This window comes from Etheostoma cragini, chromosome 23 (genome assembly GCF_013103735.1).
Source record: "Etheostoma cragini isolate CJK2018 chromosome 23, CSU_Ecrag_1.0, whole genome shotgun sequence".
Classification (NCBI taxonomy): Eukaryota; Metazoa; Chordata; class Actinopteri; order Perciformes; family Percidae; genus Etheostoma; species Etheostoma cragini.
In genome coordinates, this window is record NC_048429.1 from 8,508,501 (window position 1) to 8,533,228 (window position 24,728).

General features: G+C 39.2%; 1 protein-coding gene across 9 annotated transcripts in view; it reads right to left on the reverse strand.

Moving 5' to 3' along the window:
- cacna1c (calcium channel, voltage-dependent, L type, alpha 1C subunit) overlaps positions 1-24,728 on the reverse strand; it is a 186,652-nt gene that overhangs the window by 119,181 nt on the left and 42,743 nt on the right. For all 9 annotated transcript variants that reach the window (XM_034863709.1, XM_034863708.1, XM_034863710.1 and 6 more), the window contains exons 2-3: positions 12,516-12,939; positions 6,244-6,349 (exon numbers count right to left, since the gene is read on the reverse strand). In XM_034863709.1, the coding sequence (XP_034719600.1) occupies positions 6,244-6,349; positions 12,516-12,939 (530 nt within the window). The remainder of the gene's footprint in view (positions 1-6,243; positions 6,350-12,515; positions 12,940-24,728) is intronic.

Genomic DNA, 24,728 nt, shown 5'->3' on the forward strand with positions numbered 1-24,728 from the left:
TGACTCCCGGTTGGTCATTGGCTCTTAGAGTCACATACTGATACAAAGTCTAGCACATAGGACTGCTGGGACTGGTTTAAGTTGCGGAAATTTGCAAAAAAATTACGGAAAAGTTGCGGTGATTGGTCAAAATTGCGAGTCACTACAAAGTCACGGTGACTGGTTGAATTCCCGTGAATTGGCGTGTTTGTGACATTGCGAAATCCTGGAGGGACTGCGAAATACACCACCAGACACACAAATATAGCTACACATCTACGTCCTTATCTGGATGCACCATGAGTGGCTGCATTCCACCGGGACTATTCAGAGGTACACGTACACACACACACCCACACCCACACACACACACACACACACCCACACACAAGAGAAAACAGACCAACATTGTTTAGATAAGTAAACTTACATATAGATGCTGATCGTTCCTCTCTATCTATAAATAGACACTCCTAGCAACCAGCAGAGTAGCACCCAAAGGAACAGCATGTTAGCTTGGCCCTCTACAGCAGAAATGATAGGGAGAGGAAACGAGGGGCAGGAGGACATGTAGAGGCACAAGAACAAAGACCAGATGATATTTGGAGTACTATTTAGTTAATAGAATCTTTTAAGGCAGGTTATGTTGTCAATTTAATAAAACTTAACATATTGGATCCGTTCTGTGGTAAAAAATGAGCAGAAATATAAACAGGTTTGACTCCTAATCTTAACCTCTTAATCCAAAAATGGGAATCTTCATCCACCTAAATTGTAAAATACAAAGCCCTGACTGTAATATAACTACACCTAAGTAAGTTAGAATCATAGGAAAACCTACACCATAAAGAAAAAAGAACACTCCAAGCAACTCCGCTAAAAGGTGATTGAAAAGTAGAGCCTGACCGATATAAAGGCGGGCCGATTTTATCGGCCAATATTAGGCATTTCACGATCTATCAACTGATTTTTTTTGTTATCGTGTTTTTGGTCAAAGGAAAGTTTCATCTCTTAAGTTTGTATTTTTATACATTTTATTTATCAGAACTTTTCCATATGTTGATTTTCCTCTGTTCTGTTGTGACACCAAAACAAATCTTTATCATATTATTTTAGGGAGAACTCATTAATAACTTCAAATAAATAATGTTAGGCAAATCTGTTTATGTTTTGTAACGTGTTTCAGGGAAAAAAAAAAATATGTCTAAAAAGATATATCTATATATATATATCACCCGATCTATGTAAATAACAAAATATTCGTATTTGTATAGCCCGCTTTTGGATCGGGCTCTGTTGAAAAGCAGGAACCACGGAATGGATACAAAAAAACTTTCAAGCTACTAGTAGTAGTTGGTTAGGGCTGGGTACCAAATTTCAATACTTTTAGGCAACCAAATTGCTTACATAGTATAGAGTATTCAAAAATGCCGCCATTCAATGCAAAATTGCAATACCTAAGGAGTAAATCTCATCCGGGTCAGTAATAGAATAAGCAGCCTATTTCTACCAAGATCTGCTGGTAAAACACGGAAAACCTCTATGTCACGCGTGGAGACAGGGTCACGTGTGTGTGTTGTATTTTAAGAGCCTTGACTACAGTGTGTGTCACCTAGGTGTAAAGGAGCAGACAAAATAATTCTAAAATAATAATGTTGTGATATCTTTTTGTGAAAACTGATTTTATAAAATTGGTATAGAAAAAAGTATCGTTCAGGAACTGGTATGGAAGTCATGGTATCGGAATTACTTGGATCATCATCCTGCATCAGCTGTAAATCTGCTTGGTTAAACTTTGGCAACTAAAACTACCTGGTTAAGGATAGGAAAACAATGCATAGTTTATGCATTTTAACCAATTTGCCAACTTATTCATTATATGTTCATATAAAATGAGAAACCCAAATAGAAGACCCAAAGGAAAGAGAAGTTATCTGTGTGCGTTGGGATAGGGTCCATTATCCTCTAAAAGGTGATTCATTGACTTAAAAGGTGCTTGTTACACACACCTACTGAAAAGCCAGCAGCTAATTTAGCTAAACACTTAACACCCTTTCACCCACTGCTGACACACACACACACACACACACACACACACACACACACACACAAACACAAACACACACACAAACTCAGGTAAACACCATCCATGACTGACACGGCTGACACTATACAATTGAATGCAAACGATATGGAAGTCAAACATACAATTTAAACCTGAATATGCACACACATACAGTAACACACCTAAGTAATCTCAAACCTCAATAACTAATCCTATAAAGCCTCATTATTGCTTATGGGATTTAGTATCAAAAGTGTCTTTTTGTGTGTGTGTGTGTGTGTGTGTGTGTGTGTGTGTGTGTGTTCTTGTCTCTCCATCAATCAATGTCTAATCAGGTATATTGATCAGTGAATTGCTTGGTTATGACAACATTATTCTGTCAATCTGAAAGTATCCATCATGATCTGATTAGAATGAAGGGATGGCAAGAGGGAGAAAGTGATTGAGGAGGGAAAAGGGGGGGAAGGTGAAAGAGAGATACAGATACAGAGAAGGAGAGAAATAAGACAGCCACAGCGATAGAAGTTCCTTAAGCTTCACATTCTAGTTAGAGAAAATTCATCTAGTTTTACCCTTAAAAAAAAAAAAAGATATTTTCTGAACTGAACTGGTACAGAGTAATTTCCTCCCTGAGAGAAGAGATTTTTCTCACTTTTGTTTCTACCCTTCTTTCCTCTGTAACCAAGGACAGATGAGGAGCATCACTAAGGTTACCATATCCATGACAACCTCTCCCGCTGCTATTATTGGGCATGTCGTCAAGGAGACAGAGCAGCACATTATGGGATACAGATAGAAATAGAAATCATGTACTAGAAGCAATACAATAGATCTCTGGTATTACATAAGACAGAGCTGCACAAATCTAGCGAGGGGGCGCCATATTGATTCTAAAACTCAGACTCAGTCAAACTTAGGGTTGGGGGTAAATATGAACAGCATCATCACGATACTGAACCAGTCATGATGCAGCTGTTTTGAGCTTATACCTCATTGAAAGATCAAACTTGTATAAGCCTAAAGTTTATTTGCAAATATTAAAAACGGAAAAAATGGTAAATATAAAACTGTGCAGGTGAGCAAACAAAACCACCAGGGGCTAGCCACAATGTGTCACCCCAAATTACAAAAAGAATGACAACAATACTTAAAGGGGAACAATGCATTTTTTTTAGCTTAATTTACCTAAACTGAACAGCTTCGGAGTCACTGGAATAGTTACAGTATATGGCTTTTTTTGAGTTGAATGGTGGTTCTCCCCCCTAACGCCTGTGAACAGAAAAACCACCCTTGCAACTTGGCGAATCGATGGACTCAGATTCAGCAAGTATCGCGTGATATCAGGTCCCGCGTTGTAACAAATTGCTTCATGGCACTGGACACATACGCCCATTAACAAACTGGCTAACAAGGTAGCGATGGAGTTTTTCACACTATTGTCATGGCTGAGCCGGCAAAAAAGAATCAGAAAGCTAGGAAAACATTGTTGGAGGAACAGAGAAAGAGGAAATGGCAAACTGACTGAGGAGTCAGACACAAGTAAACATAAGAGCTACCAAATACCTTTTCCGAAACTGTAAGGGCAGCTCTATAGAGAAACCTGTGAGCAAAATGCTAGAAAACTTTAACAAGGGGGGAGGAAGACACAACAATGTAAAATAGCACAGTAACAAGAGTTTTGATGCAGGGAACATTTAAAACCTCCAGAGCGCAAACTCAAATTATAATTAATGAGAGGGTGACCTCACAGTTGTAGAAGTTGAATACAAAAGTAACACTGTAAGAAATAACTTAACAGTGTAAAGCCACTCAAAAAAGTGTCAGGTTTCGTACTGGTAAGACAATTACGTCACAGGAGTCAGTTGGTCCGTTAGAGTGTGCTTAAGCAGAACAGTCACTGTAAGCAGCTCTGGATAAACCAATCATTCAAATGATTTAAATGTCAATATAGTGAGAATCACAATGGACACTATGGCAAATTACCAATGAGACGTAAGATGGATTCTGGTAGTTTGGGGTTTAATCACTGCCTTGCAAACACATTTAAAGAACTGAATAAGGTAAGTTGTCAAAGTAAATAAATATTGAAAGACAAAGGTAAAACAATGTAAGATTCCCTCCTGGAAATGCCAAAGGAAGGCTTTTTTTTAAATGTTAGGTTTTCATTCTGACTTATGATTGGCACATAACAAGACAGTTTAGTTTTACACATATGTGTATAAATCTAGAGCTTTAAAATATTTACAATTAGACTTTTGTAACTTTTGTTACTTTTGTAACTTGTATACTTGATAATACTACACACATACACACAAAAACACACACAAACACACACACACACACACACACACACACACGGATACATGGTTGAAACGTTATTTAAGCCTCTAGTCTATTCTGTACACTGCTTCCTGTCTGTCAGAAGGTTATAAAACTAATTGACCACAGCTGTGGTGGTGGTGAGTAGGTTGAGTGTGTGTGTGTGTGTGTGTGTGTGTGTGTGTGTGTGTGTGTGTGTCTGTCTGTCTGTCTGTCTGTGTGTGTGTGTGTGTGTGTGTGTGTGTGTGTGTGTGTCTGTCTGTGTGTGTGTGTGCGTGTGTGTGTATTAAAATGTGGCATTAAAATTCTTCTCATGGTGTTGACAGACATAGAGGGACTGTAGACTTACTGTTATCCAGTCTAGACTGTCCAGGAATATATACAGTATATATAAATATACATACACACTTACATATATATATAAATGCTAAGCATTACTTTTTGTCAATTAAATGCTGTACCAAGCAAAAAGTCACTATTTACACAGAATATTTACTAGATTTCTGGTACGACCTTTAATGGATGTGCTAACTGCTTTATTTATCAGCCTAGAAGGCTTTTGAGATGCATCTGAAGGTTGATTTTAGGCAGTCACCATCTATGTTGTATAGAATTTACTCTTTACTGGTTCATTCATTAACTCTCTACCTGTAGTTTCAAGATCTTTGACTTGATTCAATCCTATTTCCTTTTCTATTGACTCTTATACCTGCTCTGACACTGTATCATTAAAGGAGACACACTACAAGCAATCTGAAAACCATAGTACCGCAGGAGTCCTCAAAATGAGTACCTGTGGCAAATCTTTCTTGGAAGGAAGGAAAGAAAGAAAGAAACAATGAAAGACAGAGCGACAGATGTTACATGGCCTTAGAGGGATTAGTGTCCTCACACTAATACACTGGCATACATCTGCAAGCTCTCACACACACACACACACACACAAACACACACACACACACACACAAACACACACACACACACATTGTACAGATACGTATGTGCAATCATTAATTTGTAGCCCTGTGACTGACTGGTGATCTGCCCACGGTGAATCCCACCTCTTACCCAATGTCAACTGGGATTGGCATTTCCTCAAGGAGAGCTAATGGATGGGTGGATGGATGGATTGATGGATTAATAGATATTGATTTATATAACCACAAAGCAACACACTGCTTTACACACACACGGGCACACACACATACACACCTTGGTGAGTGGCCAGGTTGAAGTAATTAGATAAGAGGTTTGGCAAGAAGCAGTCAGGAAAGCTGAGTTTCAAAGCAACAGATGTCTTTGTTTTGTAAGATATTTTTGCTTTAGTTTGACAAATATCAAATTATCCTACGTTTAGTAGGCTACATTACACAAGATGACATTTTGGCAACCACAGAATCATTCCTCAATCAAAACAACTATTTTCTCTTTCCAAAATTGTTCTGTTGCCCACAAGACAATGATGCATTGCCTTTGATTGAAATCAACTCACATGGCTTTACTTCATGTAACTGAAGAGCCCTCAGTCAAAATAACTGAAACCCTCCATTTTCTTCAGGCTTTAGAGTGGAACGTATTACTCAACAGCTCTGATGTATCCAACCATCAATGATGAAACAAAGGATGCTCAAAGAAGGTATTATTCAAAGAAAGGTATATTCTTTTTTTACTCCCCACTGCTTGTTTTCTCCTGGTCCAATCATTTTTTCCTCCACTGTCTTTCACTCTTTTCCCTAGACACAAGAAATCCAGTCTGCCAGGATTTGAAAAAATAGCCAATGAGCCCAACGGTTACTTAAGCCCGCAACTGGTGGAGTAAAAAGAGCAAGTGCGCAAATTTCACTGCTAACTTATCTAACTAAATATTGTAGATAACTCACCAGGTTGGAGTTGGTGGCGTTTGAGTCATCCTCAGGGAAGGGGATGTAGACGGCTAAGGCCACACAGTTGGCGAAAATGGTCATCAGGATGATGATCTCAAACGGTCTGAGAGGAGGGTTAAGGAATATACAGAGTACACAAAACACAAGTATAGAGACATTTACACAGAAGAGATCATCTACCGTACTTAGTTAGTCTTAACTGACAGTCGATTGAGTACGGGTCAAAATAATATTAAGTCTAATTGTGTCTATTTCTAATGCTGCTGATCTTGGATCATAACAACATGTATTGTGATCATGTGGTGCTACATAATCCATCATTGCTGGAAGGTTTTTTTTAGGCAAGTTTGTGAACTGCTACTCTTTTAGACCATGGCTGTTTGTTAATTAGTGTTCATTATGTTTAGGTCTCCCTGGGGAAACTATTTTGGTGCTGTTTTGAATCAAGTCTAATTAACCTCTGGTCTATTTCGGACCTGGTCTGCCTGTCCTCAGGACCCTTTTGGATTGGGCTTCTTTTTAAAAATATAAAGCTTTATATGTCAGGTTTAGGTAGGTTTTTATTGATCTGTGAAAACCTCTAGTACACAGTACAAAGAAATTCTGACTCTGACATCTGACCTTCCTGAATAGAAAAGGTCTTCATGTCAGGCGTGTTATTTTAACAAAAAGGTATTTTTAAACAAGCTAATTTGTCCTTACATAAGCAGAGGTATATGTATACACACATAGCAGAGTGCACAAGCAGTGTACGCAATGAGAGAGATCAAAGCTGTTGAGTTTGCCTTCGCGTTAACAATAAGACATATTGGGTCACTTAGGAACCTCTGTGTGTGTACAAGAGGGGGGTAGAGAGACTGTGCATGTCCTAATATGGGTGTGTCGAGGAGCAGGCCTGTCGCGTGGAAGACAGGATGTAGACATAGAAAGAGTGAGAGTGAAATGGAATGAGAGAGAGGAGAGACACAGAAGGTTTTTTATATGGAACGGTCCTTGAGAGGGGAGTGACCTCATTATTTTTGGCCTCAGAGAGAGAGGTAGAGATGCAAAGGGAGAGAATGGAGAGTCAAAGGAGAGTGAGAGAGGGAGGGAGAGAGAGAATGTGAAGGAGAGATAAAGGAGGTCTGGTTTTCATCAACACAATTACTAGCTGCCACTTCTGTCACCTCCCTCCAACCTCTTTTTGCTCTCCCTCTGCTCTCTTCTTCTATTAATTCCTTCCTTACTCCCTTCCTTTCTTCCTTCCCTTTTGGCTGCATGTCAAATTAGTCTAGACTCCAGATTGTGTAGTATAACGTAAACAGCGATGAACTGATGAGTTGTGCTATCACAGGTTCAAACTAATGCACACTTTCAGCTGATGTTCACGTTCAACACATCACACCATGAATTCAGGCTTTTGCTGCACTGAATCTGACTTTGCAGGACTTTTTATCCAACAAAAGTGACAATTTTCACAGGTGACAAGCCAATCAGGGATCCTAGTTGCTGCTTAGAGTCTACGTTTTGCCATGATCAAAAGAGGCAGTTAGCAGCAGTACTTGTGCAGCAGAAAATGTGACCAAATTAGAAGAAAAAGGGAGAAATGCAAAAAGTAATTGATCTCTATTTTCGCAATATACATTTGCATGTGTTGCTGTAACTTTAATCAATTTGATCCTGGTTACCTACTTGGAAATATGGCAGCTAAAAGACACCAATATAACCTTCTGGGCAGCTTATGTTCCAACTTCAGCTGTTCATCCTCATTACATTTAGAAATAGATAGAATCTGACATTTTTGTTTTCAAATTCCTCCTCCACCACAAGGCCTTGAACACAAGGCCTTGAGTTTCTAAAGATAAGTGAATATACCACCTTACAATCTCAACTCGACAAAGTCTTTTCGCTAGCTGAAACCACACCTGCAATTTGTAAGTGCACTTTTTGTGATTTTACTGGTGCCCAATAATATTTTTAAATTACCCAGTAAAATTTCTAATAGGTTTGACTGCAGATGATAGATGGACATGTCTTGACAAATTAATTTTAGTTAAATAAAAAGTAAACTTCACAACTGTATCAATCTTTTACTTTATATAATCACACTGCCAATCTTGCTGTGTGTGTGGCCCGTCTAGAAACAGACCTGCCATCTATTCTCGAGCTTTAACTACCGTTTTAGAAATAGCCCCGCGGACAGAAATGGCGAGAGGGAGAAAGCACAAATCTTAAATGTTTTTTTATGGTGGAACTAATACTTAGTTTATGTTTGGATTAAGGATTGACCCTTGAACATCATTGGCCACAAGATCATTCAGCATGGGACCAAAATGCATCAAAGTTAATCACTCACATGCGGGGACGCAGAGAAAAACAGGCCTGTGACTCATTCTGGGTTTCTGACCCATAATTTTTAAAGCCCTTGAGGCCTGCTTCAATCAACATTGTAATATATCTACTGGGCTGTTGGGTCTGAGTAAATCATCAAAACAAGCACCAAGTCTATTAATAATGTACATTAATTGGCATAACAATAGCAAATATCCATCTCTATCAGCATAGAAATAGTAGTGGTCAGAATTCTGCCAAAGGCTAATTGGGGGGGTTTACTCTGACAGCGTTAGAAAAAACGGCAATAACTAAAATAAAATTGAAATCAGCATCCAGTTAGCTCAGCAGGTTTTATATCTGACATGATTGAGTATTTGCCACGGTGTTACTGTCTGGGGGATATTGGAATTCAACACATATATTCAGCATTTTGATCAGCTAACTGTATGCTTACCACAAATCGTCACACTGGGACTGAATCAACAATGCTGTTATTTTCTCAAAAAAACTCTGTTCAGCAGTCACCTCACTTAACCACCACATGCAGCTCACAATAACACAGATAACCACTTATCTTGACAAACCCAAATAAGAAAACAGGGACATACTGATAGTATCTGGAAAAGCGAGCTCAACACTCTTCTGTGTTATGCTGAGAACATTTATCGGTCTCCCTGATTGAGTTGAAAATACATAAAAATGGTGTAACCCCTCATGTGAACTGATGCAAAATATAGTCCGTTAGCTAGGAAACAGTGTTCGTGTTTGTTTGTGTGTGTTTGTGTGTGTGTGTGTGTGTGTGTGTGTAAATGCACTCAATGACACCTTTTCAAATTTACCACTTAGTGTGATTTCATGTAGAGAACATGGTAGTTAGCCTCACTCTCTCTTTGTCTCTCACGCTGACCTTGCAATGTGCAGGTAATGCTTAAATGATATAATTACACAGCATTTGAGAGTGCTGCCTGTGTGTTTCAGTTGTCTATCATCTTCGTGCAAGTATGGGCCTGTGTTCTTCAAGAGTGTTTATGTGCGGGTTCTGTAATCTAAGTGCGTGTTTGCTTGCATGTGCGAGCTCAGATAGGCCCCAATTGACCTGTTGAGAGCAGTAGCTGTTGTCATGGTAACAGAGGAGGAAGAGAGGAAGATTTCGGATCAGCTATCTCTAGAGGCAGAGGTACTCTATACAGGACACACACACAGACACACACACACTAATGAATAACAGCGACACATGAACGCAAAAGTACACACATTCACAAGACCACTGTATACAGTACAGAGCAGTCCCCCACAGACTACTGTTCAAAAGCATTCTGTCTTTAAGCAGGCCCACACTGCAGTTATGAAGGAGATCCCAAAATAGAATGGTTAGATAGAGAAGCAGCACTGACAGTTTGATCTGGATTTTTGAAACTAGCGAAAGACAACATTTACTGCCATTTTTAAACCGGTCTACTCCCTCCATGTTTATTTTTTTGTGGCTCAAAATCCATGCTGTATGCTTCTTCTTCTTTCTGGTCTCTCCTCAAAAAGCCCTCTTTAATGTCCCTCGTCTTTCCTTTACTCATCTCATTCTCTCACCTTTTTCTCTCCGTCACTCTCATCTTTCCCTCCTTTAGAGCTGTTTCAATGAATGATGCTGGGAATTGTGGGTAATGATCTGAACGCTCATCAGTCATTGGGTGAGATAGTTCCAGTGACCCTGAGGGTTTATGCATGCTTTCTCTCATTCATTTTCTTATTTTAACAGCATAAGCACAGCTGGACGGAGTAGTTTAAAGTCTACCATTGACATTGTGCCTATCACTTCACCACACAGAGGGCGATTACACACACACTTTAAGGGACAAGGCTGGTCCCTTGGGACATTTTGGGTTGTTTTTAAGAACCTCTTTTAATTGAGCAATATGCATGTTATAATGCATGCTGGACTCAAGAGACCAAATAAAAATAAAAGTTTTTTTGTGGTTGTTTGATAAATATACACATCACCAAGAATTATGCCATCATTTATTACTGGATTTTTTCTTTTTTAATATTACTTCGGTGAGAGTATCTTAGCAACAGGAAATCCAATAGAAAAATCTTTTCACTGTATTTAATTTAAAAGTAAAAAAAAAAACTAGATTGAATTCCTAAAAAGCCAAGTTGTATAATTTTGACCAACAAACAAATTGTTTTATGGTGCTTCACCTCATTATAGCCTACAATGTTATCAACTCTGATTTATTCTAATGTGATCATTTCCTTATGCAACCCTATTTAAACACACAAACTCACATACAGTAATGCAAATGTACAGTAATAAACAATTTGCTCTGCCTGCCACTTCTCTCTTTTCCTCCACCATTATCCCCCCATCCTCTCTCCTCTCCTCTCCTCCCCTCACTCATTATTGTATTTGCCCTCCCCCTGCTCTGTCATTTTTCTAGTTTGCCTTTCCCATCCTCTCCTCCATCCTTCCTGAGCTAATCTGATCCATCATCTCTACTGTTGACATCCATGTCCTGCACACGTCCCTGCCCTTTTCATCCCTCAAACCCCTCCGCTTCCTTTTCTTCTCTCCCTCTCAGGACTATGTGTGACTGTGCTCTTGCTGAGTTAATGCTTATGTGGACCCCCTCCTTCTAAAGATCACTTTGACTGTGACAGTGACCATTTTTGCCTCTTTCTCTCTCTCCCTCCATCTCACCCTAAGGGAAAACAAGTCATTATAATCAGCAGCTTAAAACACAGGAGAAAAAGAAGAAGGGTAGAAAGGAAAGACGGGTGGAGGAACAGTGGGAATAAAGGGATTTGGACGGACAGAGGGAGGGACAGACGGATAATAAATGGCAAAGCAAAGGAGGAATAGATGCTTGGGTGGACCTGGGGGAGAGAGAATGAATGCAGTTAGGAAGAGCTAGGGAAAAAACAAATGCTGGGAGAGGTGTGAAGGAGGGATGAAAATGACATGTGTTTCATTCTCCTATGAGAAAAGAACGTGAGATGAAAGAGAGTGGACAGACAGAGGAAGGGGAGAAAGGATAAAGACGAGTGGAGAGCAGAGGATTACACTCAGGGAGACACAAGAAAGAAGAGATTGACTAAGAAGGAAAGAGAAGAAGGGATAGGCGGGTTAGGGACAAAAGAGGAAGGGTGAGACATTCTTAACATGTTTATATCCTTCCTTTTGTATGCCTTCTTTTCCTCATTGTTGTGATTTTTCTCTACCTGTTATCCATGCTATAGCATGTTTCTATAAATCCATTCCAAATGGGATGCAATGTGGTAATACAATGTGGTTGCACATTGTATTACAGAACAGTACATTACATTACAGTATTTATGTGAGATTTGCATGGAAATATGTGTATTTCTCAAGTTTTGGCTCTTCTTCTCTTTTGGCTAGTCAACATTGTTTTTAGGAGCAAAAATATTGTCCTGCCAAAGCTGTAATTGCCCTTCATATTGAAAGCAAACCATGTAGTTTGAATGGATAATCAGATCAGATTTGTACGGCACAATAAATGCTTTTTAACATTGCAACATTAGGGGCGGCCTGTAGCTCAATGAGTAAGTGCGCTCGCACAATGTTAAGTATTTTAACAATTCTCTCACCTCTAATGATTTATTACTCCATTTAACATAGCACCAGCGCCAAACCTTTCGCAGTTTTTAGGTTATTGCTCGTTGATTAACTGTTCATTCTCAGTTGCGTCAAGGAAAGGTTTTTTCACATCTGCCAGATTTGAATGTTCTGAAGGAAGGCAACCTAAACCGAAACCTGTAAATTAGAACTAGGACCTTAAGAGCCTTGCTTTAGGCTATCCAACAAAAGTGAATTAATTGAGGAAGTCAGGTGTCCACCTTTAAAAACATGACACCTTCTTGAAAGTTAAACATGTTGCGTGTTATTCCATATCACAAAAAGTATAAAGACAAATCTCCACTTATAGTTAGTTAAAGGATACTTCCACTCCACGATGCTGATGCAGGCCCTGCGGATGGGGTTCTTGAGTGTGAGACAAAGTAGGGCCCGAGGCGGCCTTGTGGCTGTCGTTGTTGTCTGTTTCTTGGGCTTAGAGCTATAGTGTTGTCTCTTCCTTTGCGTGGAGCTGGCCGTGGAGATGGGCCCGCCCCCTCCCGACCCAAGCCCCGCCCCTCCGCCCGACGCGGCGTTGCCCATCATCTTTGCCTGCCGTGCAGCGTCGATGGCCGCCTGCCAGCTCAGGGCTGCCCCCGGTGTGGCGATGTGCTCCGGGGCCAGGCCCACCACCCCTAACCCGTGGTTGACCCCGCCCCCTCCTCCACCGTGGTCACCATGGCTACCACTTCCACTGTGCTCGTTGCTCAGGACGGGGGGAGGAAGGGGGGGTGGAGGAGAGTAGTCGGAGCCTGGAATGGAGAGAAGTAGGAAGAAACAAGAAGAGAGGAGAAAGAAAGTTAGCAAACAACAATTCACTTCTTTCAGTCAGTAAGTGATCCACTTGATTTAAGACATTAGACATGGTTGCTGTTTCACTTTTCTACAGTTTGGAAGTTTAGTTTGGAGGCTTCAATGGTGTTTGAATTTTTGATAGATAAGCTGGTGAGTCCATTTTTTTAGACACTGTCTCTCCCTGTAGAATAGATGATGACTAACATACTCCCATCTGTCAAGCAAGTACAACAGAGCTAACCGTGTGCGGTTTAGTTCCTCAGCCTATTGGATAGGTTATGCAGTCCATTCACTTTGTGTCAACACACACTCAACACACACTCAACATCACTCATCAGCAACTACGGCCTGGTGTAATGATAATTTTCTGTGCTAACATTACATAATGATAATATTATTTCACAACTCTTTATCATTAGGCCTACTTTTAAATGGCAGCTTTAAATAGAATCTTGTTCTACCACACCTCTTTTTATTTAGTACAGAGGCAAATGTTCAGGAGATTTTAAAATGTCCTTGTCTAAATCCTAATGCATTAGAGTAGGAAAGCATTTCAACTGTTGCACAACTTTGCAACGTTTAGAACCACACAAAATACTTTGTCACAAACCAAGGCCAACATCTTCCTGCAGTCAAGAACATGGTTGGTATGATGGTATAATGACAGGAGTCACAGAGTCCTACATTCACTTAGTGGGGAATAGCAGAGAAGGAAACAAAAAATCAAGTCTGAGAATAGAATTGCAAGACTGCCGACTGCAATTGTACATAGTGGAATAAAATGAAGGAAGAATGTCAGAGACAAATGAAAGACAGAATTACAATAATCCCAGTGAGATTACGTAGTGAGTAAAAGTAAGAGAGAGCAGATTATCCATACTGTATGCTTAGCCAGATGAAAGCGAGTTATAATATCCTCTCAGCTCCTCCTTCCCGCTGACATCTGAACAAGGATTCCACAAATGCTCTCACCATGTAGTAGATCACACACTCTGTGAAACCATGTACCCTCTTCAGGTTTAGGACAACATTTGTGTTACTTTTTTTGTCAACAATTATTATTAACATTTTGATGGGCATTTTAAACATTTTAAATGTTCCTGACAATGGAGAAGAACTGCATTGCTTTATGGTAACTACAGTTTATTTATAAACTAAGAAGTCCCAGCTACTGGTGCTATCAAACCATCTTAACATTCAACAGTTTCTAAGTAACATCTTTTCATCAAAAACAAGTGTTTTAGGACAAAATCACTTGTTGTGTTCATTTTAATACAATGTATACAGTTAGAAGTTGGTCGCATACAGTAATAAAACCTTAATCGGTACTACATGTACAGTATTAACACCAATGCTCTGAGCAAATTATCAATATGCTGATTTTAGTCACATCTGACCAAATGTACTGTATTTCCAAATGGGAAATTCACAAATCCTGTAAATGCAAAGTTACTCTTGGGAGAACAGGAATGCAAAACTTTAAACCTTACACCGTAAAGTTAATCCAACCTGTGCTGCCACAACAGAGATACGGGGAGAGAGAGAGAGGAAAAAGAGATGCAGAGGTTAAAGAAAAGAGGCGGAGAGAATTACCATTTGCTAGTATGATTACAGGGTAGAATATCCACTGAAATCCCATTCCTCTCACTTTTGAGTTGTTTCTTCATATAAACTCACAGCCTGAAGGCACACATTACATCATATCCTGAGTTGTAACTATATCACACGCACATACGTCCCAGAAGCATCTAACTGTCTAACATGCTGTGTGTTTACAGTCTCATGAAGGTGCCCATACTGAGACATATCACCCCAAAAGTACTAAAGTCTGATGTGTCTGAAGTGTGATTTTATTTAGAACATAGTTGTTCAATGTGCAGTGGGGAAATATTCAACAGTAGAAGTACCAGTATTGCTATTTAAAAAAAAAGAACTATTACAAGTAACAGTGCTGCATTCAGCTAAAACTAGAGAATTATCAGCAAAACGTACCTACGTAGGCCTACTTTAGTAGGAACAGAGGTTCAGATTAAAAGCACAGGTGTTGCTAATAACATTAATGATGCCATGAAAATGTGACACAACAGGATCATTAATTTAATTATATACACCTGTGCTTTTCGTACTATACATGTTCCGTGAAAAAGGCCTTTTTTAAAGCAGAATGAGTCCACGTGCAGTTTAGTGTCCCAATTCCCCGTAACGGTACCCTAACCCTATCCTAACCTAACCTCACCACGCGAGGTCAAATGCCTATAACCAACCTGCTTCGTAGAGCGGGTTTGTGGGCCATTAAACTGCACGTATGCCACAAATATAATACTTATACATTCCAGATTCTTAAGTGTTTAGAGAGAACATTTTGATCTGGAACGTAAGCGTTAGCTGTCAAATAATTTGAATAACCTTAAGTCACAATATTTGTTTCTGCAATGTAATTGAAGTGACGGGAGCTGATTTAAAATAAAATAAAAAGTACTCAAATTGCTCTTCAGTACAATAGCTACATGTGTAACTATATGCTGCTGACTATAGTCAGCAGCATATAGTTACACATGTAAAATATACCTAGATAGATATATCTATCTAGGTATATTATACAACGGAAAGGTTTAGAAATGAATAGTTAAAAAACTAGCAAGCTTGGTATTTAGCCATCAGCAGCTAGCTTAGCCCCAGTGACGAGAAGCAAAAAATGGTTCAACAAAACAAACACGTTAAACGAGACATTAAACAAACCTGTTATCTTAGCATTACAGGACGTAAACGGAACAGTTGACAGGTACCGGATGCCCTGTTCCTCTTTTGGCGGTGGATAACAAAAGCTGATACGACCCCGCCTCCAGTCCGTGCACCAACCTAACTATCATAGACCAGTCCTCGTGAGCTGGCTAAAAAGTTAGCTAAATAGCTAGCTAAATAGTTAGCTAAATATATTTCCCATTAAACGAGACAACACATAGCTAAACGTTACTGACTGACTATAATGCAACTGTAACATTTAAATTACAATCCCTTACACTACTTCATATTGGAAAAGTGATAATATTCTCCACCGAATTAATATTGATTAATAGCACGGCATTAGGGCTTATAGCTCCCCAAGCACCTGCCCACTGTGTGCAGCCCATTGACTGTATGTCATTTTATACTACGGTGCAGCCAGACGGTAAACCAGACAGGAGCCAGCTTGCACTGATCGTGAAGGCACCTCGACCTGGAACTATTTCATATTTCATCAACTATTTTATTTTTAGTTTAATAGCCTACCTGATTCATGTAAGTAGAATTTTATAAGACTTGTTTTATTGACTGGTTTTACTACTGTAATGTGTCCTTTATTGCTGTTCTGTGTCAAGCACATTTTAATATTTGTTTAAATAACTGCTATTTACACTTTATTATTTTTTTTACAGCTAAAAAACTGGAGTGCCCTAAAACTGATCTTAAAACAAATGCACTAAACAACAACACAATATATGTCTGTACATTTTTAGGAACTGTGTGCTTCGAATACAGCTGTAATCTTCAAGGAGGTGTTCCATAGATTCATCAGCGGTAAAAACACTTGGTATTATAAAGCTGTGTTTCTGTGATTTTTTGAGCATTTTTATCATACATGCACACATACGCTCAGGCTTTGCATATTGTCTATACTGAAAAATAAATTTCTCTTTCTTTTCACCATTGACTCCAGTGTGAGTCACAGTTTTTTTAAGATTGCTATGACAATTTCTTCAATACTTTTAACAACTTTCCTAAACTCTTACACAGTTAGCACAAAATCTGTCTGTGTAGTCTATACAATTACCACATTTCTTCTTGCTTTGACTCAAAATCCATCCAATTAACACACAATTTAAACTTTTACAAACAAGCTCAACACAAACAAATTATTTTAAATGTAGCGAGGGTTCAAGAGAAACTACAGTGTAAAACACAATCTATGGTCATTACCATAGATTGTTATATACAGTACTGTTATCAATTGTATAAGGGCAGACCTGACACAAAAAATAATGCAGTTTCTGTAATTCCACCTGACACTAGTGTTTTTCTGACACTGTTGTATGACTGGACAAATGTTCCTGTTGGGAGAGAACACGTCTTGTGTTTTGGAAGAATTATGTGATTTGAGACATGTTTGCAGTGTTTTGGTAGACATAGTGTATTGCATTAGTGCATTATTGTATTTTGAAAATTAGTGTTGGAGTTTAGTTTACAATGTTTGATTTTGAGAGTAAAGTGAACTGTTTAGCTATGTGTGTTGTATGTGTGTGGGTGCGTTTAGGAAAAATGTTAAAAGTATTGAAAAACTGTAATATCTGCTTCCTGGCTGCTGTTGCACATCATCTTCTCTCTCTTTTGCTCACTATCTCTAACAAACACACACACATCCACAAACACACACATAATCACTTTTAGCATATTGTACTGCTGCATGATCAGTTTATCTCACACTGCCGGCCCCTCTGGTGTACCCCACTGAGAGAGAGAGAGAAAGAAAGCAAGAGAGACAGAGAGTGTGTGTGTTGTGTGTGTGTGTGTGTGTGTGTGTGTGTGTGTGTGTGTGTGTGTGTGTGTGTGTGTGTGTGTGTGTGTGTGTGTGCGCGCACGCACTCTATGAGTGAGAGTTTTGAGGATTAGAGGAGAGTACAACTTTAATATTACTGAGTTTACTAATCTGTCTGTCTGACCGTGTGTCTCTCTGTGTTTCCATCCTGCGCATGCACAGTCCTGTTGTGTGTGTTATATGATAGACTTTGTGCTGATGTGAATGACTATAATCCCATTAGCAGCTCTTTATTTTGCAGGGGGAAAAAAACGTGGAAATAGGATTCGGACTGAAGGGGAGAGTGAAGAGGGAAGAGTAGGGGAGGATGAAGCAATTGAAAAAGAAAAGGAAAGAGGATGAAGAAAAGGTAAAGCAGGAGGGAGGGAAGGGGATATATTGTGGCAAGAGGGGTGGTAAGAAGATAGCGAGACAAACAGAGGGGATAAACATGGGGAAACAAATACAGACACAGGAGGAAACAGGAGGAGGTGAATACAATTTAGGAGGAGCAGAAAAAAGAGGAAAAATCAGAAGAATTGGTGGAGGGCTAGGGTGCTTAACAACAAGTGACAGGACTTAATCCAATAATTTACCCATCCATCATATGACTATGCAGCCGAAAATATCACTAATTCCCTCTTATAGTATTACATAACGTCAAGGCAGTCAATGATTTTCATAGTTCTTCAGTCAATCAGTGGCTGCTCTACTTCAATCAATGTAATTAGTACTACTGTAGGTCTGATTAGGTCACATTAATGCTCTTAAAGTTTTGAAGATAATAGCTGTACTAGTGTGACTATAAAAAGGATACATGCATTTTTATTTGATCATTTTACAGCAGACATTGTAACATGTTATTGTAGCGAAAGCACAGGTATTAGTAATAACACTCAACGTTGGGGTTTCACATGATGACCATGATGATGAGTTGAACATATGAAAGTTGGGTATAAAGTGGTGCTCCACATCTGATGCTGATCAATTGATGGTTAACATAATGGATGATAGGCCTTTTTCACAACAAATTTGCCATAGGAAAAGCATGGGTGTTACTGATGAAATGTACAATAGATCTGTTATATTGAGTCCCTGAGCCATGACAGTGAGCCAGCATGCAGATTCTGACCATTATTATTTTTTGTATTATTTACTCTTGTGCTTTTCTTATTGTGATAAGTCAAAATGTCTTCTCTGAAAAAGGTTCTCCTTTTTACTTTGTTGCCCCAGTTAAGGTGAAATATGTATTTTTACTCCTATATGTATATGATCTATGTAATAATAAACCAGAACTGAGCTCATGTCAAGGATAGATCTCATCAATATAAAGAGAGCAAAATGTGTTATGATGCTTTAGACATTTGTCCATACATTGTAAAGACAGTTGGCATTCACTGTAACTGAACTATATGTGAACCTAACTGAGCCAAACTTCAATGAGAACTGAACTGCAGAGTGTAATGAGCTGTGATACAAACTCAAGTCAGTGGAACTGTTATCTACTTAATGATAAAGACTCGGAAGAGATGCTATCACTGCAACTCCAAGCACTGCCATAAAATGTCATTGCTACACACACACACACACACACACACACACACACACACACAAACACACACACACGTGCGCGCCCACGCACACACACACACACACACACACACTACACACTACACATTGTTCAGCTTAATATTGCTTACCAACAAAAGTCAGTTCCAGTATAAATCACAGCAGCAAAAAAATCCTTACAGAAGGATTTGTTAAAAACTCAGTCAGACTTCCAAAGTCCGTTCTGGATTGACCAGATAACACAGTGAAGAGGACCAATCAGATTATCCCAGCCTAAATCAGTCCCTCACATCATCTCCTCTGTGTGCCCTTCTCCTTTTTATCTTTTTCTTCACTCACGTATGCGTCATTTCTCATCCTCTCCTTCCATCTGCTTTTCCTTCTCCTTCTCACTTGACCCAAAAGGGAGCTATTTGGGTGGACAGTGATGATGTTATTATCAGTCAATTAACTGATGATGACACCTGATCAGACACTAATTAATGGGGGATGCACACATGCAGCCACCCACACTAAGGGCCTGCACCTTGCGGCAGCTCTAATTCAAAATATAAAAAGCTAATCTTATTAACAGCCTTGCTGATGTCCAGAAAACTGGGCATGACCAACAGTCTTTTTTTCCAGCACGTCTGGATTTCACAAGAGACAGTCCTGTCATCTGCCATCCCAGCTGAACAGTCGTTTATTTGAAATGATGACCTCCTTTTGCTGTACATCTTTTTTCCCTTCTCCTTCCCTCTAGTTTTGCATCTTCTTTATCTTCTTCTTCTGCTTCTTCTTCTTCCCCACAAAATCTTTCTCCTCCTCATCCCTCCCTACCTATTAACAATCGGCCTTCCTCTTCCGCTCACTACCTCTCTTCTTCTTCTTCTTTTTCTTCTTCTTCTTCCTCTAATCTAGATAGCTGTCACCCACTCCGTTGGCTCTTGAGCATCGGACAAGTTCATTTTCAGTCACGCACCCTTTCTCCTTTCCTCCATCAATCTACCCCTCCTCATCTCACCATTTTTTTTTATCTCTCTTGCTTCGCTGCTTCTCACTATTTTTCCCATCAGTTCCCTCTCTGTCATTTTCAAATAGCTGACAATTATTCTCTCTCTTGCTCTCTAACATCTAGCTAGCCAGAAAAAAGCAGCTTGTCTATCACCAGTCTGATGCAGATAAATACTTCATTACAGCCTTTAACAACCATTTTTAGATACTGATTTAGTATATTCCAAATATTACATGACAAATATTATAGTCAAATAATAAACATACAACGACATAAAGGAGGTGAACTTGTTTCATTTGTTGGTATAAATTGTGATTGCCACTGCTTCCTTGTTTCTGGTGCTTGTTTATCATCTCATCATGTTTCACCTTCATTATCATTGTCATCATAAATACCGGTTTTAAGCTACTATTTTTATTCAATTTCTGTGTTAAATACTCCCTTATACACACACACACGCACAAAGTGTCTGCACAGTGCACAAATCCAAAAGCAGTCTAAAAGGCTTGTCTGTATCAGTTGTGTACATGTGCATGAGTTTTGTATGCTACATACCCCATGTCGGTGTCTCTCATTTGTGTCTCTCTCACTTTGTCCATATGTGCCCATTATCCGGCTGAGTGAGCACACCACACAGACACACCTGCTCCCCACAATGAGCACGCATGCACACACATACAAGCTCACACATGCGTGCATGCACACACACACTTCCATTTATACACCTGCTCACCTTGAAAGACAAGACACACATACACCTGCTCCACATTGATCTATGACCCTCCAACAGACAATGACAGTACACTCACACATACAAAAACCACACAGCATATAAGCAGGGCACATTTACTTTTTTTGTTATGAATGTGGTCAGTCCAACAACATAAAATCTACAGGTGTCTGTGGGGCTCAACACTTTAATAGCCTCTGTGCTGTTATTGTACTTTTCATTGCGCTGAGCACTGCTTATAAAAACTCTATTGTATATGGATTTATTCATTAAACTGTAACATACTATCTGAAGTGGATATTGAAGTGGAAGGGAAATGAAAACGTGTGTGCCAACCCATCAGCACATAGATAGACACAGAAAGATGATAGTAACATGACCAGGGAGTATGTGTGTGTGTAGATCATGCACTGGTGCTCTGTATTTAACAACACATTGCTCACTGACATGCCTTTCTAGTTTATAGCTCAGTCAAACCCTCATGCTGTGAATCATGGTTCTGAAGCACAGATTGGTGGTTGTATTACTCCCAGGAGGTCAGGGTAGATTAAAAACTGGGACTGTAATATATGGATATGTTGTCATAAGGAGTCTTATATGTAACGTTCTGTCCAAAACAATGCTACAACATCTAGGTGGTTGGTTACAAAGCTACTGTAACCAATGGTACCCAATGAAAACCAAATTATTTGTCCAACGGTTACATTTTTGTTGTATTATTCGGTTGCAAATTCTGTTTCTGTCCATATTGTCTGCAGCTTCTGTCCTTTGTTTGATTTGAACCCACCTCATGTAATACATATCTTCTCAATGGTCTTTTCCACAATAAATGGAAATTAATCAATGTAGCTCACAGGGACTGCTAAATGTAGCTAATTGTCATTCGTCCACATTCAAGTGACAATTGCTTTAACAATGACATACTATGGTAAATCCTCAGAGTGCTAACTTTGAGCCACATGCATGGTTTTAAGCTGTTTAATGCTTCGGAAGTCAAGTCAAACCACCCTTTGGCTGACTAGTTGAATAGTCTGAGCCAAATCCAACAAAGTCTTATTTTTTTATGACATCCCATGTCATGAAAACATATTTTAAAGCAACAGTCTTGTACACTTAAAATCTTTAAAAAATAACCTAACATTACAAACAGCTAAGGCTCAAATATCATCTAAATAACACACAGTGGTATAATCTTTTTCAAAAAAATGGATGAACAACCACAGCACTTTATAGTACAAAAAATGACGAGACATTATACAGCGTCTCCTTTAGATTATTTTAACAGAGGAAATGTATCAAGTAACTGATAAATACCCATAAATTAAGTCCCTGTTTTGATTTATGACAAAACCAGTGCCAGCATCGGCATCAGCATCCCTCCTTGAAACATAAGCTGTGATAGACAGGAAGAATGAATGCGTGGGTGAAGCAAATGAGAGAGAAAGAAAAATAAAGAAGATGAGGAAACAAAGAACTTATAAAAAAAAAGTGAGCATGAGGAGGAGGAGAGATGAGCAAAAAGTAATAGAGATACAGGTTTTGTGGAAGAGGAAAAGAAGGAGGAGAAGCAAGAGGAGGAGGAAGGCTTGTTCACACTGCGCCTCCATGCCGACCTTGCATACACACATATTCACACACAGTGCAGGCAGCAGATATTAATAACTCCATATTAATATTCATCTGCAGTGGAGAGATGTGAGGCCAGCGTAACCCAGATACAAACTGTCTCTCTACCTGTCTCTCTCACAACGCTTCATTCTCCCAGACTTTGGTAGTGATGGGTCCAGCAGGGACATGCATTGTTTGTTAATCCATGATAAATGTTGTCCAACTTACTTTTCCTTACCATTGCCATTTTTGCAGTTTCCGTCTTCTTGATATTTATTATTCAATCCTTTCCCTCTCCACATCTGACCTTTAGATCACAAAAGGGCAGAATGGGCTCCCATAATGTATAGCATATCCCATTTAAACAACACTTTCATGCAAAGTGTCTTCCAGTAAAGTTTGTGTATTTATTGTAGTTTTTTATATGTGTATTCCAACTGAATGGAACTCCTAACATTGGCAAGGCCATTACAATGCAAAACCAACTGAGCTGTACATGATCACCTGTATGCGACAGAATCAAACAGGGTCTGGAATAAATGTGGGATGTTTAAGCCTCCATACATGTACTGTATGTGTCTGATGAATATTTTTCTTTACACAGGGCAACACTATAAGATACAGGCAATTTAGACAATAAATGTCAGTAGCAAACACAATATGATTCCTAGCTTTCTTGACAACATCTAAACTGTCTCCAGAGAATATGATATTATAGAATCGCAAGCCCAAATAAGCTCCGTACCTTTTTACATTACTGTGGCACAAGAACTAGTCTGCCTCTTCAGATTAGATAAACATTGCAGGCATTGACCGATGAACTGTCTTTCCCACTTTTTCCCACAGTTGATTTTCTATCTCCTTTGCCCTCTGTACATGAAATCATAAACAGAACAATGTTACCTTTAAAGTGCCCATGTTAGGCTCATTTTCAGGTTCAAAATTGTATTTTGGTGTTGTACCAGAATAAGTATACATGTTTTCATTTTCACCATACACGTATCTTTTGTTGTGCTGCACATTGCTACAGATCCTCTTTTCACTCTGTGTGTTTGGGTGTTTGTTTCAGCTACAGAGTGAGACATCTCCCTTCTTTACTATCTTTGTTGGGAGTCACACATGCACAGTAGGTAGATCACATCAGCTAGATAACTCTTTCTCCAACTTTGGTCAGTACAAAGCAGGATAAACACGGAGACTTCTTCTAAACGAGGGCGCACTTGTGAAATACCTGCAGAAAAGGAACGTGTGAGTAGTTCTTTTGTAGATTATTTCTGAACTAGTGTGTGTTGTAGCAGTGTTTGCCATTGAGCATGCTAACGCTAACATGCTAATGTAATCCACCTCGTAGTGTGACGTGGTGACGTAGAAAGCCGTGCAGATTCTGAACAACTTACCCAGAGACTGAAGGCAGAGGACATTCAGAAACCTGTACCTCACTCAAAACAGCATGGATAGTTTTTTGTCCAAGTTTGTATGCGTGTGGACGCACCAGAGATACAAAAAAAAATTATTTTTTTTCATAACATGGGAACTTTAAACAAAAAAATAATGCCATTTTTGCTTTTTATATGTCTGGTCAGAGAGTAACATTGTTGCAATTGTATCACTTCTACAGCCAGGATTAGAAAATTTCACCTGCCAGAATCCAAAACGCTGACTTTGGCTGTTTACGCTGTTGTTTTGGCAGCAAACCAAAATCACTTGTGCTGTCAATTTCCCACTTCCTCAAGTCATATTGTAAAAACATACCCATTGATGGTAAAATATGGAGCATCAAGCCTGAAACCTTTCCATTTTCCCAGTTTTTCTAAGTGACCCTGGTATTCATGTGGACAACATTTTAAATAAAACTTCACAGAGGATGGGTTACCATGGCTAAGGCACTTGGCTGAACATAGCCACCAGCAAACTGTTTAAGAACTAATAGTTGAGCTGCATCCAACGTTCACATTATAAACAAGAATGCTGTTGATCTGCATATGATCCAATCTTAAAGAACACCATGTTTTTAATCACTTTGGTCATGCTAACAAAACAACTCTTCACTGTTAAAATAGAAGACCACAATCAAAATTGAAAGAAACATCCCACTTTCAAGGCTGTTTCTTTGCTTTCCTGCTCTGTTGGGGTGCCTACAGTCTTTGCCAAAAGTGCCAGCAGGACCCGCTGACCCCACTATCTGAAAAAGACTGCAAAAATGAGCAAAGCATGTTTCTACCAACTGGTACAGCTTCTGTGGGGTCAACAAGAGGCTAAATAAAGCACATGGCTTGTCACAGTTTAAAAAATG